The following is a 15,823-nucleotide window of genomic DNA, read 5'->3' on the forward strand; positions in this document are numbered from 1 at the left end:
CTTTTAATTATAACTTTGTTTCTAGATGTTTGCAGATCTGTGTTTTTATTATGTTTTCCAGGATCTCCCCAGTTATTGATGTTGGGCTGATTGGTTTGTAGTTTCCCTGGTCTCTCTCTTTTTTCCCCCTTTCATGAAAATGGGCACCATGATCCATTCTTTTCAGATTCATTGTGTTATTGGTCTCCTTGTACAGGAGAAGAAAGGGGCAGTACTCCATGGGTTTCATTATTTCTGTTACATCTTTGATTTTTTTCTTCAGGGAGATTAATTTACCAGGCTAGAATAGAATAGGAATAGGAATAGGATAGAACAGTTTATTGGCCTTGTGATTGGACACACAAGGAAGTTCTCGTGGTGCATATGCTCAATATAAATAAAAGAAAAGATACATTGGTCAAGAATCACAAGGTACAACACTTAATGATAGTCATAAAGAACAAATAAGCAATCAAATCATATTAGGAAACAGTCAATCAATAAATCATAAGGATACCAGCAAAGTCATAAGTAGGAAGAGATGGGTGATAGGAACAATGGAAAGATTAATAATAATGCTGAAAGTATTAATAATAATGGTGAAAATAATAATGCTGACAGTATTTTGGAAGCTCTTTCCTTAAGTTTGCCTTGTTTAGATCTCCCAAAATAATGGCCAGTGAATCAGGGTATTTGGCTTCAGCCTCCATAATCTGGTCAGCTAGAATTTGTAATGCCTTGTTTACACAGGCTTGTGGAGGGACATAAACAGCAATTAGTAGAAATGAGGAGAACTCTCGTGGAGAGTAAAATGATTTGCAGTTGATAAGTAGAGACTCTTAAGTTTTCATCACAGAATTTATATATTATACTTATATTCTGAGACCATCTGTTGTTGATATATAAGCATAAGCCGCCTCCTTTCTGATGATTCTGCAATTCTATCTGTTCTATGTATCTGAAACCCTGGACTTTGCATGCTGTTATTGACTATCTGCTCTGCAAACTATAATTTCTGTTTCCCTAAGAATTGAATCGCCTGTCACTGAAACTCACCTTCTTTCCCTAGGAAACTCTGGGATATTTCCATCCGGTTGTAGAAATGCTGGGTTTTGATTCTTTTTTAGAAACTATTGAAGACTGCTCTTTTTTTTTTTTTTTTTTTATTCAAAAAGTTTTTATTGGTCAAAAAAGGTTTATACAAATAGATATCAGGTATGGTAAATTTTCATTTTTCTTATCCAAGATAAGAATTTTACTCAAATTTTTTAACACATACAACAGCCATATGGCAAGCAGGTGACACGAAGTAGCTAAATTTACAAATCTTAGATACGCAATAAAGAAGGGTCAAGAATAAACAGAATATCGTACAAAAGAGAATAAGGAAAACCAACACAATACCAAATATCTTTATCACTTCCTAGTTTTGGATCTCAGAACTCTGGGTTCAGCCTGACCCAACTCCAGGGCCGCAACAGCTGCAGCCGTCCGCCCCATGGTCTATAACCTCCCTTCTTCAATTCCTGGGTCATCTGATTCAGGAGGCTTTGTTCCTCCACGAGGCCGTAGCCTCCGCGTACTAATTTTTTGTCCAATGCCCTCCGGAAAATCATCAATCCCTCTGGCATCAGCCATCTGAAACCCACTCCCTTCTGGTACAATTTGCTTGACAAAAGTAATATTTCTTTCTCATTTCACGTACCTGTCTGGGAATCTGCCTCAGAATGGCTATCTCTGCCCCTGTAAATCAATTGCCCACTCCTATGTTTTCTAAGAATTTCATCTCTCATCTCTCTTCTCACAAATTTAACATGAACCTCTCTGGGAACTGCATGTGCGTGCATATTGTGAGTTAACTCTATAAACTCGATCCACATCCCAATTCATGAAATCAACACCTCTCCCCAGAAATTCTCCCAACAATTTAGTCAACATCTCTCAAATCTTCTTGGTCCACTTCTTCCAAATTTTGAAACCTAAGGAAATAAGACATTTTATCCATCTGTAGTCCAAGCACAGCATTGCCTGTCGTCTCCTCTCTTTTCTGCACTGCCGCATCTCACCCTCAGACCTTCCACTTTCTGCTTGTTTTCTGCTGAGACTTGTTGAGTATCCTTTAAACTTTTGGATAGTCACAATTTCTACTCTTATTTCCGTTTGGCCTCTTTGCAAATCAACCAATTTCTTGTCCATATTAGATAACTTTTCCAGAATTCTCTCCATCTCTCAGCAGTTGGTCTCTGACCTTTTGCCATTTGAAAAAAAAAATTCAAAATCCTCAGGCAAGCACAGTATCCTTGTAATTTCCTCCGGATCCACCAGGGCACTCACAGGAGCAACGAGTCCAGAGTACAGTTAGTCAACCAGGAAGCCAAGAAGTGATGTCATCAAGATTCTCATAGTGAAGGCGGAAGCTGGGCCACCACTGTTCCCCAGAGGAGGGGCCTCAAACCTCCCTCCTAAATTTCTCCATCACCTCTCTCCAGAGCTCCACAAACAGTAATCTTCTTATTTTAAGTTATCCTCTCTCCAGAATGACTCGTGCTCCTTCCAGCCGCGGGGAAAAACCCCCGCACTCGGAGCACTCCACTGCATATCCCTTCCCTTCTCCATTCCTGCCTTCTGGTGCTTTGGAGAATAGGTCGACTTCCTCTTCTTTGTAGCAGTCCCTCAAATACTGGAATAGCAATCATGCCATACCTGATCCTTCTCTTTTCTAGAGCCTAGACTAAGCATTCTTGTCGAAGAATGAAATAAGATTGGTTTGGCATGATCTGTTTTTAGCAAACCCAGAATAGAATAGGAATAGGAATAGGAATAGAAATTAGAAAGAATAGCGAATTCTTTATTGGCCAAGTGTAATGGCTTTTAATTATAACTTTGTTTCTAGATGTTTGCAGATCTGTGTTTTTATTATGTTTTCCAGGATCTCCCCAGTTATTGATGTTGGGCTGATTGGTTTGTAGTTTCCCTGGTCTCTCTCTTTTTTCCCCCTTTCATGAAAACGGGCACCATGATCCATTCTTTTCAGATTCATTGTGTTATTGGTCTCCTTGTACAGGAGAAGAAAGGGGCAGTACTCCATGGGTTTCATTATTTCTGTTACATCTTTGATTTTTTTCTTCAGGGAGATTAATTTACCAGGCTAGAATAGAATAGGAATAGGAATAGGATAGAACAGTTTATTGGCCTTGTGATTGGACACACAAGGAAGTTCTCGTGGTGCATATGCTCTCAATATAAATAAAAGAAAAGATACATTGGTCAAGAATCACAAGGTACAACACTTAATGATAGTCATAAAGAACAAATAAGCAATCAAATCATATTAGGAAACAGTCAATCAATAAATCATAAGGATACCAGCAAAAAGTCATAAGTAGGAAGAGATGGGTGATAGGAACAATGGAAAGATTAATAATAATGCTGAAAGTATTAATAATAATGGTGAAAATAATAATGCTGACAGTATTTTGGAAGCTCTTTCCTTAAGTTTGCCTTGTTTAGATCTCCCAAAATAATGGCCAGTGAATCAGGGTATTTGGCTTCAGCCTCCATAATCTGGTCAGCTAGAATTTGTAATGCCTTGTTTACACAGGCTTGTGGAGGGACATAAACAGCAATTAGTAGAAATGAGGAGAACTCTCGTGGAGAGTAAAATGATTTGCAGTTGATAAGTAGAGACTCTTAAGTTTTCATCACAGAATTTATATATTATACTTATATTCTGAGACCATCTGTTGTTGATATATAAGCATAAGCCGCCTCCTTTCTGATGATTCTGCAATTCTATCTGTTCTATGTATCTGAAACCCTGGACTTTGCATGCTGTTATTGACTATCTGCTCTGCAAACTATAATTTCTGTTTCCCTAAGAATTGAATCGCCTGTCACTGAAACTCACCTTCTTTCCCTAGGAAACTCTGGGATATTTCCATCCGGTTGTAGAAATGCTGGGTTTTGATTCTTTTTTAGAAACTATTGAAGACTGCTCTTTTGTGGGCGACTGCATATTCCTTTTCAGGGGGAGAACATGGCAGCGAATGTTCACTTCCAGAAAAGCTTCATTGGAGTGGATTGGATAGATAGAAGGGGCTTTGCTCTCGGTTGTTGTTTTCTTCTAAAAGTGACAGGCTTCCATCCGTCTTCCTCTTTAGGTTCATATATAGGGTCAATTTTTTTAATGGAAGCTGTTTGTTCGCAATTGTGTTAAAACCGTATTTCTGGTCCCAATCAATGTATTTGCATCCTCCCTAAACTATAAAGCAACAATAGGAGGCCATTCCAGGAGGAAGACATATTCAATCTGTGCTGGTTGAAAGAACAGTCTCCATTAATATCTACATAGGTTGAACTCTCTACACAATTAGATCTACCTGGCACATACATACAAATCCTATGGGAGGGAAGGTCTTTGCAGTTTGCTTCATATCATGTAGCATCGCCTCCCACGGAAAAGAAAAAGGCAGGGATCATCCCCAGTTCAGGAAGGCAAATGGGCAACAGGGACTCTGTCAGCCATCCCCTCTCCTTGTGCTAAGAAAAGGGAAGGGGAGGTCAGCTCCACAGGGGAGATCCCAACATTGTTTGATAGTGCAGGGAGGGAATAGAGCCTTTGGGGGGTCATACAGCTTTGGGCACTCAGTCCAGAAAAGGTTAGCCATCACTGATATATGGGGGCTTCCAGCTATTGTTTGGGCTATTTGAAGAGCCGAAGAAAATAAATCTTCCTCTCTCCTTCACTTCTTCTATCTTCATCCTGCAGGTGCCGCCAGGAAAACCTTTGGAGGAAGCTCTGCTTGCAGGATCCCATCTGGCTCAGTCACCGGGACCAGAAGTTTCGTCTTCTCAGCATTTGGACTCATCCTCCTGCCCATCCTTCAACCTTTTGGCCAAAGTTCTGCTTGTTACAGTTTCCTTGGATTGAAAGCTGTGGACGTGAGCAGCCCCTGGAGACTATGCAGAGGGAGGAACACGTTGGCCAAAGGTCCCTTCAGAGGAATCTGGGGAGACTCTACAAATGCTCCAAGTGCGGGAAATCCTTTGGTCACCGGTCCCTTCTTTTGATCCATCGGAAGCTGCATACGGGGAATGGATCCCACCTGTGTTTTCCTTGTGGGAACTCCTTTCCTGGAATGTGGAGCTTTGCCAAACATCTCCGGAGCCACCCTGGACTGAAGCCTTACAGATGCGGAGAGTGCGGGGAGCGTTTTGCTAAAGGCTCGGACCTTGGAACCCATCAGGGAATCCACCAGGGAAAGAGATCTCAGGAATCCTGGAAGTGCTGGAGAAGATTTCCTGGGAGACGGCATCTTTCTAGGCCTCAGAAGAGCCCGGCTGAAGAGAAGCCCTGCAAGTGTGTGCAATGTGGGCTGTGCTTTTCTCAAACCTCGCAGCTTCTTAAACATCAACAAATCCACAGCAGAGAGAAACCTTATCGATGTCTTGAGTGTGGGAAATCTTTCCGTTATAAACAATTATTTAGAAAACATGAGATTATTCACACGGGGCAGAGTCCTTATAAATGCTTTGAGTGTGGAAAATGTTTCACTCGGAACTCATCTCTTTGCCAACATAATAAAACACACACAAAGGAAAGCAAAACGTGCCTAGAATGTGGGAAATCTTTTTCCAGGAAATCATGCCTGCTGAAACATCAGAGAATTCACACTGGAGAAAGACCCCATCAGTGCCCAGAATGTGGGAGATGTTTTGGCCAGAAGTCAAGTCTAATTCGACATCAGACTATACACACCAGAGAAAGACCCAATCAATGGCCAGAATGTGAGAAAACATTTGTGGATTCTTATGAACTTCGGAGACACCAAAGGACACACACGGGAGAAAAACTATATAAATGTAATGATTGTGATAAATGTTTTTCTTCGAAGGAAACTCTTTTTCAACATCAGGGTATCCATACACGGGTGAAGCCCTTTATGTGCATCGAGTGTGGAACATTTTTCCGTACAATACAAAGCCTCCGAAATCATGAGAATGTTCACAGAGGGGAAAAAAAGTTCAAATGTTTAGACTGTGGGAAATCATTTGCTCTTTCATCAACCCTTAGAATTCACTGCAAAATCCATACGGGTGAAGCCCTTTATGTGCATCGAGTGTGGAACATTTTTCCGTACAATACAAAGCCTCCGAAATCATGAGAATGTTCACAGAGGGGAAAAAAAGTTCAAATGTTTAGACTGTGGGAAATCATTTGCTCTTTCATCAACCCTTAGAATTCACTGCAAAATCCATACGGGTGAGAAATGCCACAAATGCTCAGTGTGTGGGAAATCTTTTAGACGGAAAGATGGACTTGTGCGGCATCAGAGAAACCACTTAGAGAAGCAATATAAATGTCCAGAATGTGGGAGATCTTTTGGCTTCAAGACAAGCCTAATGCGACATCAGAGACTTCACACTGGAGACACACCCTTTCAATGCCCACAATGTGAGAAACGATTTGTGGAGTCTGCTGGACTTCGGAGACATCAGAAGAGGCACACGAGAGAGTTGCCCTATAAATGTGGGGAGTGTGGGAAAAGTTTTCTCACAGCAAAACTGCTTCAGGTTCATCAGAGAAGCCATTTAGAGAAGCAATATAAATGCCCAGAATGTGGGAGATCTTTTGGCTGTAAGTCACAACTAATTCGACATCAGACTATACACACCAGAGAAAGACCCTATCAATGCCCAGAATGTGAGAAAACATTTGTGGATTCTTATGAACTTCGGAGACACCAAAGGACACACACGGGAGAAAAACTATATAAATGTAATGATTGTGATAAATGTTTTTCTGAGAAGAAAAATCTTGTTCAACATCAGAGTATCCATACAGGGGTGAAGCCCTTTATGTGCATCGAGTGTGGAACATTTTTCCGTACAATACAAAGCCTCCGAAATCATGAGAATGTTCACAGAAGGGAAAAAAAGTTCAAATGTTTAGAATGTGGAAAAGCATTTGGTCGTCCATCAACCCTTAGAAGTCACTGCCAAATCCATACAGGTCAGAAATCCCACAAATGCCCACTGTGTGAGAAATCTTTTACACGGAAAGATGCACTTTTGATACATCAGAGAAACCACTTAGAGAAGCAATATAAATGTCCTGAATGTGGGAGATCTTTTGGCTACAAGACAAGCCTAATGCGACATCAGAGACTTCACACTGGAGACACACCCTTTCAATGCCCAGTATGTGAGAAACGATTCGTGGAGTCTTCTGGACTTCGGAAACATCAGAAGACGCACACAGGAGAGTTGCCCTATAAATGTGGGGAGTGTGGGAAAAGTTTTCTCACAGCAAAACTGCTTCAGGTTCATCAGAGAAGCCACTTAGAGAAGCAATATAAATGTCCAGAATGTGGGAGATCTTTTGGCTACAAGGCAAACCTAATGCGACATCAGAGACTTCACACTGGAGACACACCCTATCAATGCCCACAATGTGAGAAACGATTTGTGGAGTCTGCTGGACTTCTGAGACATCAGAAGAGGCACACGGGAGAGTTGCCCTATAAATGTGGGGAGTGTGGGAAAAGTTTTCTCACAGCAAAACTGCTTCAGGTTCATCAGAGAAGCCACTTAGAGAAGCAATATAAATGTCCGGAGTGTGAGAAATCTTTTCATTGCAAATATTATCTTAGAAAACATGAGAGGCTTCACAAAGAAGAGAAGCCTTTTCTACATGTGCAGAAAAATGAAAAGTGCCCATAATGTGAGAGGTGTTTTGGCAGAAAGTCAACCCGAATTCAACATCAGAGAGTTCACACCGGAGAAAGACCCTATTAGTACCCAGAATATGGGAGGTGTTTTGGCCAGAAATCAATCCTAATTCGATATCACTCTGGAGACAGACCTTATCAATGCCCAGAATGTGAGAAAAGATTTGTGGAGTCTGCTGAACTTCAGAGACATCAGAAGGGAAACACAGGAGAGAGGCCCTGTAAATGTGTGGACTGTGGGAAAGGTTTTTCCCCAAAATAATGGTTTGCACGGCATGGAAAGTTCCATACGCGATTGAAGCCATAGAGATGCATAGAATGCGGTAATGTTTTGCTCAAAAGCGAGACATCAGGAAAATCATATGGAAAAAGCCCTTATAGGCCCAGAACAGTTTTTCATAGTTGTTCAACCCTTAGAAGTCATATAAGGGTTCATAAAGCGGGGGGGGGGGATGGGATAATAATAATGATGATGTTGACAGTGTTGCACCAGCTTTGATGGAGGTCAACAAGAGGAAGCTGTTAAAAGCACAGTAAACCAAGTATTAATATAGGAAAACAGCGATGCAAACTTGAGCTGACAGCTGGTGTAACAAAGCACTGCATGGACAGTTCCTTGACAAGATCCAAGGAAAAGTAAATAAGGAAGAGACCTGGTTATGGCTGACCAATGAAACACTGAAGAAAGAAACGGAAGGCCTGATTCTTGCAGCCCAAGAACAAGCCATCAGAACGAATGTAATTAAAGCCAGAATAGAAAAATCTGCTGATGACCCCAAATGCAGATTCTGCAAAGAAGCAGATAAAATCATTGATCACATACTGAGCTGCTGCAAGACAATAGCTCAGACTGACTACAAACAACGTCACAATACAGTTGCTCAGATGGGACACTGGAACTTGTGTCACAACTACCATCTGCCTGCAGCAAAGAACTGGTGGGACCATAAGCCTGAAAAAGTGATCGAAAATGAGCATGCAAAACTACTGTGGGACTTCTGAATACAGACTGACAAAGTTCTGGAACACAATAGCCTGGATATTACGATTGTGGAGAAGAAAAAAGTGTGGATCGTCGACATTGCCATACCTAGTGACAGCAGAATTGATGAAAAACAACTTGAAAAACTTACCAAATATCAGTGTCGTGTCCCACTCCCCCTCTGACGGCCGGGTTGGGGAAGTCCGTATCAAGCGTGCCTCTGCAGCTCTGCCAAAGTCCTATCAGAGTTCTCAAGGCAGGCAGGAGACCAGGAAGTGACTTCAGCAATCCAAGGTAGACTTTTCCTGACTCAGAGAATGCCAGAAAGCAGATCCTTTATATAGGCCATGGGGTGTGGCTCCATGACTCAGCACTTATCCAGGCCTGCCCCTCCCTTCCTTTTGCTGACATCGCCTATCAATTCTCTGGAAGCTTTTTTTAATTTTTTACTTTTGTTGCTAGCCTTTGTTCCTTGTGAGCCTTAGGTTTCTTCACTTCATCTTTACAGGCTCGGGCTATTTGCTGATATTCTGCCTTAGTTATTTGCCCCTCTTTCCACTTTTTATACTAGTCCTTTTTGTCTTTCAATTTGTCAGATAGTTCTTTCTTTATGCATCCATGCTGGTTTCTTTTGAGATCTATTATTTTTCTTCTTCATTGGTATTGTGCTAGTCTGGGCTTTTATAATCTCGCTTTTCAAAATTTCCCAAGCTTCTTGGGTTGTTTTCCCGTTGAGGATTCTCATCCATGAAATTCTTTTCAAGCTCTCTCTAAATTTATTGAAATTAGCTCTCTTAAAGTCCAAGACTCTAGTTTGACTTTGTTCTACTACTTGTGTTTGCGTAATGTTGAATTCCAATATTGCGTGATCATTTGCCCCGAAGGTTCCTGTAGCTTCAACACCTTCTATCATTTCATCTCCGTTAGTGAGAATTAAGTCCAATATGGCTGATCCCCTTGTTCTCTTCTCTATTTTTTGGGAAACAAAGTTGTCTGCTAGGTTTGTTAGGAACCTGTTGGATCTTCCACTTGGTGCAGAGTTTGTTTCCCAGTTGATGTCAGGGTAGTTAAAATCCCCCATTACTACTGTGATGTGCTTCCTACATACCTTAGTTAGCTGACTAGCAAAAAGTTCATTTACTTCCTCTGTTTGGTTAGGTGACCTATAGTATAGACCTATGGCAATATCATTCCCCCCCTTTAATATTGACCCAAATGCATTCAAGATAATTTTCATCATTGTTGTGCTCTATTTCTGTAGAAATATAGCTATTTCTTATATATAGTGCAACGCCACCTCCTCTTTTATTTGGTCTATTTCTTTTAAATAATTTATATCCCTCTAGCTGTATGTTCCATTTGTGGGTTTCATCCCACCTAGTTTCCGTAATGGCAACAATATCATATGTGCCCTCATTTACTTGAATTTCTAATTCAACCTGTTTATTCCTCATACTCTGTGCATTGGTGTATAGACATTTGAGTCCATTTGGATTGACCTTGTGTTTACTGTCTACATAACCTGTGTTGTGCCTGACTGCCCCTACTTTCTTGCCACCTGTTGGATAAGTGGAACGACTTGCCTGCAGAAGTTGTGAATGCTTCAACACTGGAAATTTTTAAGAAAATGTTGGATAACCATCTGACTGAGATGGTGTAGAGTTTCCTGCCTGGGCAGGGGGTTGGACTAGAAGGCCTCCAATGTCCCTTCCAACTCTGTTGTTATATATATTATATAAATGCTTGGTTTTGCTTGACAGCAGGGCTGATAATCTTACCCACACAGACATCTATGTTGCATACACTGGTAACCCTATTAATTTTGGATTGCTGGGGACAGAAATGTTCTGTATCAATTAATTCTCTGTCCCTGCTGTTCAGTTTAAATGTTTATCCAGAAAATCTGTGAATTTGTTGCTAAGTAACTCAGTCCCTTTCTTTGATGGATGCAATCCATCTCTTTTGTACAGTTTTTCATTGGACCAGTTGCAGACATCATGACTAATAAAACCAAAGCCTTCCCTTTTACACCACTCCTTTAGCCACACATTAAACTCCACTGCACTCTGACCTTTACCTTTTTGTTCCTTATATACTGGTAAAACCTCTGAAAAGATAAACCTACAACCTATACTACTGAGTTCATACCTCAAGCTCTGGAAATCATTCTGCACAGAAAGTACATCCTTTTGGGACAGATCATTTATGCCAAGGTGTATAATAGCATCAACATCACAATCCTTACTGGCATTCTTGACTATCTTAAGAATATGCCTCTTGTCTCTGCTGGCAGTAGCACCAGGCAGACACCTGATCTCTTTCAAAACTTCCATACCCTTTCCTAAATTTACATCCCTTACAATTGAATCACCAATCAGAAGGTGGCTTCTCTTTTTGGATACTGTGCTCTTCTTGTGTGACCGATCTGTAATACCTGATTCACACTTTCCCCTTTCCAAAGTAAATTCTTCATCTCGGACCATGATCCCCTGTTTGTTTGAGTTATCAGTATCACAACTACTTTGACCTGTCACTTTAGTGTCCCTATTAAGGTCAACAAGGGCACTATATCTGTTATACTGGGACACTGCAAAAGCTTTGTGTTTGTGGTTCACAGCTCTCAGCCTACCAGATCCCACGGTTGTCCATACTGCCCTTCTCCTGCAGGATCTTTGTGGAAGAGGGGACTGACGGGACGGCAGCTCAATAGAGTGGAATGGCTGAATTGGGCACCTAATTTCGGCTTGGAGAACACAGATTTGAGATTCTAGATAGGTAATCTGTCCACATAGACTACTAATTTGTTTACAAAGAGGACAGTACCCAAATCTGAAAAGAGTACTGCGAAAGACAGCTGCAAAACAAATATTTATTTATTTAGTCACAACATCATACAAAAAGATTATATAGTATATACACATATAAACATATATAGGAAGAAGAAAAGAAAAACAATAGGACAGGAACGGTAGGCACGTTTGTGTGCTTATGCACACCCCTTATGGTCCTCTTAGGAATGGGGTGAGGTCAATAGTAGAAAGTTTTTGGTTAAAGCTTTTAGGATTATGGGAAGAGACCACAGAGTCAGGTAAAGTATTCCAAGCACTGATGATTCTGTTGCAGAAGTCATATTTTCTGCAATCTAGATTAAAGCGGTTTACATTAAGTTTAAATCTATTGGTTGCCCTTGTATTATTGCAATTAAAGCTGAAGTAGTCTTTGACAGGAAGGACATTACAATAGATGATTCTGTGAGTTAAACTTAGGTCTTGTCGAAGGCGACGGAGTTCCAAGTTTTCTAAGCCTAGGATTTCAAGTCTGGTGGGATAAGGTATTTTGTTGTTTTCAGAGGAATGGAGAACTCTTCTTGTAAAATATTTCTGGACACGTTCAATTGTATTGATGTCAGAGATGTGGTGAGGGTTCCAAACAGGTGAGCTGTATTCTAGAATTGGTCTAGCAAATGTTTTATATGCTCTGGTTAGTAGTGTGGTGTTTTTGGAAAAGAAGCTACGCAAAATTAGGTTTACAACTCTTAGAGCTTTTTTTGCTATGTAGTTGCAGTGGGCTTTGGCACTTAGATCATTTGACATGAAAACTCCAAAGTCTTTAACGGGATGGGGGTCGTCTGTAAGGTAATGTCCATCTAGTATGTACTTAGTTTTAGGGTTCTTTTTTCCTATATGTAAGACTGAGCATTTGCTGGTTGAAATTTGGAGCTGCCAATTTTTAGACCAAGTGGTTAGATGATCAAGGTCGTTTTGAATGATAGAAGTGTTGTCTGTGGTGTTAAATAGTTTGACTATTATTACACTGAACTAAGCTGGTCATTCTGAAATAGAATAAAATCACAATCTCAAGTGGACTAACCCTGAATATATTATTATATTATAAAAATAGAAACTCTCAGATTGTGGGAGAGCATTTTCTTGTGAACCATCCTTTAAAAATAACACTCTAATCCATGTAGGAAAGATGCACTTTAAATGTTTAAAGTGTGATGTATGGTTTGCCTGGAAAAATACTCTTTCAGCATCAGTAAATTATTACTGGAGAGAAAATTTTATCAGGGCTTAGAATGTGGCAAAGATTTTTATCTGATCTTCAGATGCACATGAAAAACCCATACAGGAGGAAAACCTTACAAGTGTATAACATGAGAATACTTTTCCTTGCCAGTTGGAACGTCTTGCCTCCTTGAGTTTGTCCATTAAAATTACCTCCTTGGAAATTTTCTTGCAAAAAAAATCAAGTAGGACATTGTAGCAGATAATTTTATGAATTACGCTTAGGTCAGATTGAAGGCGGCGTAGTTCTAAATTGTCTAAACCCAAAATTTCAAGCCTAGTGGCATAAGATGTTCTGTTGCGAGCAGAGGAGTGGAGGACTCTTCTCATGAAATATCTCTGGACTCACTCAATTGTATTAATGCAGTGCGGGTTCCAGACAGATGAGCTGTATTTGAGAATTTGTCTGGCAAATGTTTTGTTTGCTCTAATTAGTAGTTAAATATTACCAGAGAAGAAGCTATGCAAGATTAGGTTAACAACTCTTAATGCCTTTCTGGCAATGTTGTTACAGTGGGCTTTGGCATTTAGAACATTAGATATGAGTACTCCAAGTCATTGACAGAGTGAGGGTCATCTACAAGGTCATGTCCACTCAAGTTTGTATTTTGTGTTCTGATTCTTTTTGCCAATGTGTAAGACAGAGCATTTGTTGGTTGAGATTTGAAGTTGCCAATTATTTGTCCATTCTGACACAAAGTCAAGGTCTTTTTGAAGGGTAGCAACATTGTCGGTGGTGTTAAATAGTTTTACATCATTGATGAAGAGAATTCAGTTGCTTATAATATGATCGCAATGGTCATGTATGTAAAGTATAAAGAGTATTGGTTCTAGAACGCTGCCTTGAGGGACACCACTATTAACAGGTGCAGGATTTGATAGGGCACTACTTATTTTGACCACTTGTTGTCTGTTCGACAGGAATACAGCTATCCAGTTATGTAGGGGTCCAGAGATCCCATAGGATTTTAGTCTTAGGAGTAGTTTGTTGTGTATCACTGAATCAAAAGTTTTACAGACGTCTATGTAAATTGTGTCTATTGCTTTGCCCTGATCAAGTTATGTAGTCCATATGTTTTTGAAGTGTAGAAGTTGTAGATTACAGGATAATTTTTTTCTGAAACCAATTTTTTAGAGAGTAGGTTGTTTGTTGGGGGTTTTGACAGAAAAGGGGGGAAAGCTAAGGTTTCTGCTAAAACCTTGCAAGCCATCAAAAGTCTCTTTTTAGTTGGGCAGGATTAACAAATCCAGGAAATAAATAGAATCATAGAATATGTATCCTAAAGCACAACAGAGGCCCAGAGGTAAGAAGCGCTTTGCTGATAATTTTGTGTTAAGTTTAAAAGATCTTTTGGAAGAAATCAAAATATTAATGGAAACAGATTTTTAGTGCATTAGCTGGTTTTCAATGCAATAGCTAATAGACAAAGTAGTTGACCAAAATAGGAAAACAGAAGAGAAAATAGAATTGATGGGGAAAAGTGATTTAAAAGAAATGATACAAAAGTAAGACATTTGGATATTGTTACAAAGAATACGAATTCAGTGTCAAAATAATTGTGATAAGGCATGGAATCATATTGAAAAAGATGTGTTCAGATGGGAAAATAATACAATTGTCACTGATTATAGAAGTTCTATGATTTAAGAAAGATAAGAATCTTGAGGAATGGCAGAAGGGAATTAATAAATTTATATGGGAAGATAAAAAAGCTAGGGTTAAAATGAAAATAATTCAAGATTCCCGGGAAAGGGGAGGTTTAAAAATGCCCAATTTTAAATTATACTATGAAGCAGCTGCTCTCTCTGTAATAAGTGATTGGTTTAATTTAACGGAGGAAAGAATTTTGAATATAGAAGGTTATGACTTGCTATATGGATGGCATGCATATTTAATTTATGACAAAAAAGTGGATAAGGCCTTTAAAAATCATGTGTTAAGAACTGCTCTTCATGTGTTTGGATAAAATACTCTTACAAACTAAATTATAAGGTTCCTATATGGGCAAGTCCTAGACATACAATAGAGAATATAAATATAGAACAGAATCAGGAAATGATTACATATAAAGATCTTTTGTATACTGAAAGAGGTAATTTGCAATTAAAATCTCTGCACGTACTAAAAGAAGAAGGGAAAAATTATACTTGGTTTCAATATGAGCAACTACGTGCTAGATGGAAGGAAGATCAGAAAATTGGTATAGAGCAGAACGAGGGAAATTTGGTAAAGCAAATTAGAAATCAGTCTCAGGAGCATATAAAGAGATTGTATAATGTGTTACTTGAAATAGATTCTGAAAGGGACTTGGTAAAGGACTGTATGATAAAGTGGGCACAAAATTTTCAGGAGCCAATATTATTGGAAACTTGGGAAAAAAATAGGGTTAGAAATGTTAAATTCACGCAGGCACAGAATCTGAGGGAAAATTTTTATAAAATGTTTTATAGATGGCATTTAGATCCTAAGAAATTATTATGTATGTACCCAGATATGCAAGCAAAATGTTGGAGATGTAATTGTGATGATGCTACATATTTTCATATTTGGTTGACTTGTAAGGATATAAAGGCCTTTTGGATAAAAATTTGGTGGATTTTACAAAATGTTTTGAAAAAGAAGATAAAGTTCCTGCCACAATTTTTTCTGTTGGGAATTATTACGGACTGTACAGTAACTGAGACTAAATTGATTTTAAATCTAATAACAGCAGCAAGATTACTAATAGGACAGTACTGGAAGAAAAAAGAAGTAGCTACAATAGAAGAATGGATATTGAAAGTTGCCAATTTGGCTGAGATGGCGAAGATATCAGCCTTTTTGAAAGACAATACGCAAGAAAGATACTTAAAGAAATGGGAAAAATGGATTGACTATATTCGAAGTAGATATCAGACTAAGAGTTATCAGACTGTTTTTGAATGATTACGATGTATTATTTTTGATTGTTTTCGGGGGAAGTTAGGAATTGATGATTGTAGGGGTATATTTAAGTTGGGACGAAAATTTTTTAGCATATGTTTGTTTTATTTTTAACTATACCTTGTACTCGTTCCGGGAAGTC

The 15,823-nt window shown here is 39.3% G+C and overlaps 3 protein-coding genes across 4 annotated transcripts in view; 2 read left to right on the forward strand and 1 right to left on the reverse strand.

The window, feature by feature from the left end:
• Positions 1 to 15,823, reverse strand: part of LOC131191920 (zinc finger protein 24-like) — a 93,785-nt gene that overhangs the window by 50,831 nt on the left and 27,131 nt on the right. The window lies entirely within an intron of this gene.
• The window catches only part of LOC131191914 (zinc finger protein 850-like), a 36,739-nt gene that overhangs the window by 1,488 nt on the left and 19,428 nt on the right, over positions 1 to 15,823 (forward strand). The window lies entirely within an intron of this gene.
• LOC131191922 (zinc finger protein 420-like) lies at positions 6,078 to 14,700 on the forward strand. Its single transcript, XM_058170555.1, has 2 exons — positions 6,078 to 8,985; positions 11,309 to 14,700. Exon 1 carries the CDS (start codon positions 6,088 to 6,090, stop codon positions 7,699 to 7,701), a length of 1,614 nt encoding a protein of 537 aa, XP_058026538.1. The 5' UTR covers positions 6,078 to 6,087; the 3' UTR covers positions 7,702 to 8,985; positions 11,309 to 14,700.

This window comes from Ahaetulla prasina, chromosome 2 (assembly GCF_028640845.1).
Source record: "Ahaetulla prasina isolate Xishuangbanna chromosome 2, ASM2864084v1, whole genome shotgun sequence".
Taxonomy (NCBI): Eukaryota; Metazoa; Chordata; class Lepidosauria; order Squamata; family Colubridae; genus Ahaetulla; species Ahaetulla prasina.

Coding starts and splice junctions, on each gene's coding strand:
- LOC131191922 (XM_058170555.1), top strand. CDS start 6,088: ATGTGCATCGAGTGTGGAACATTTTTCCGTACAATACAAAGCCTCCGA.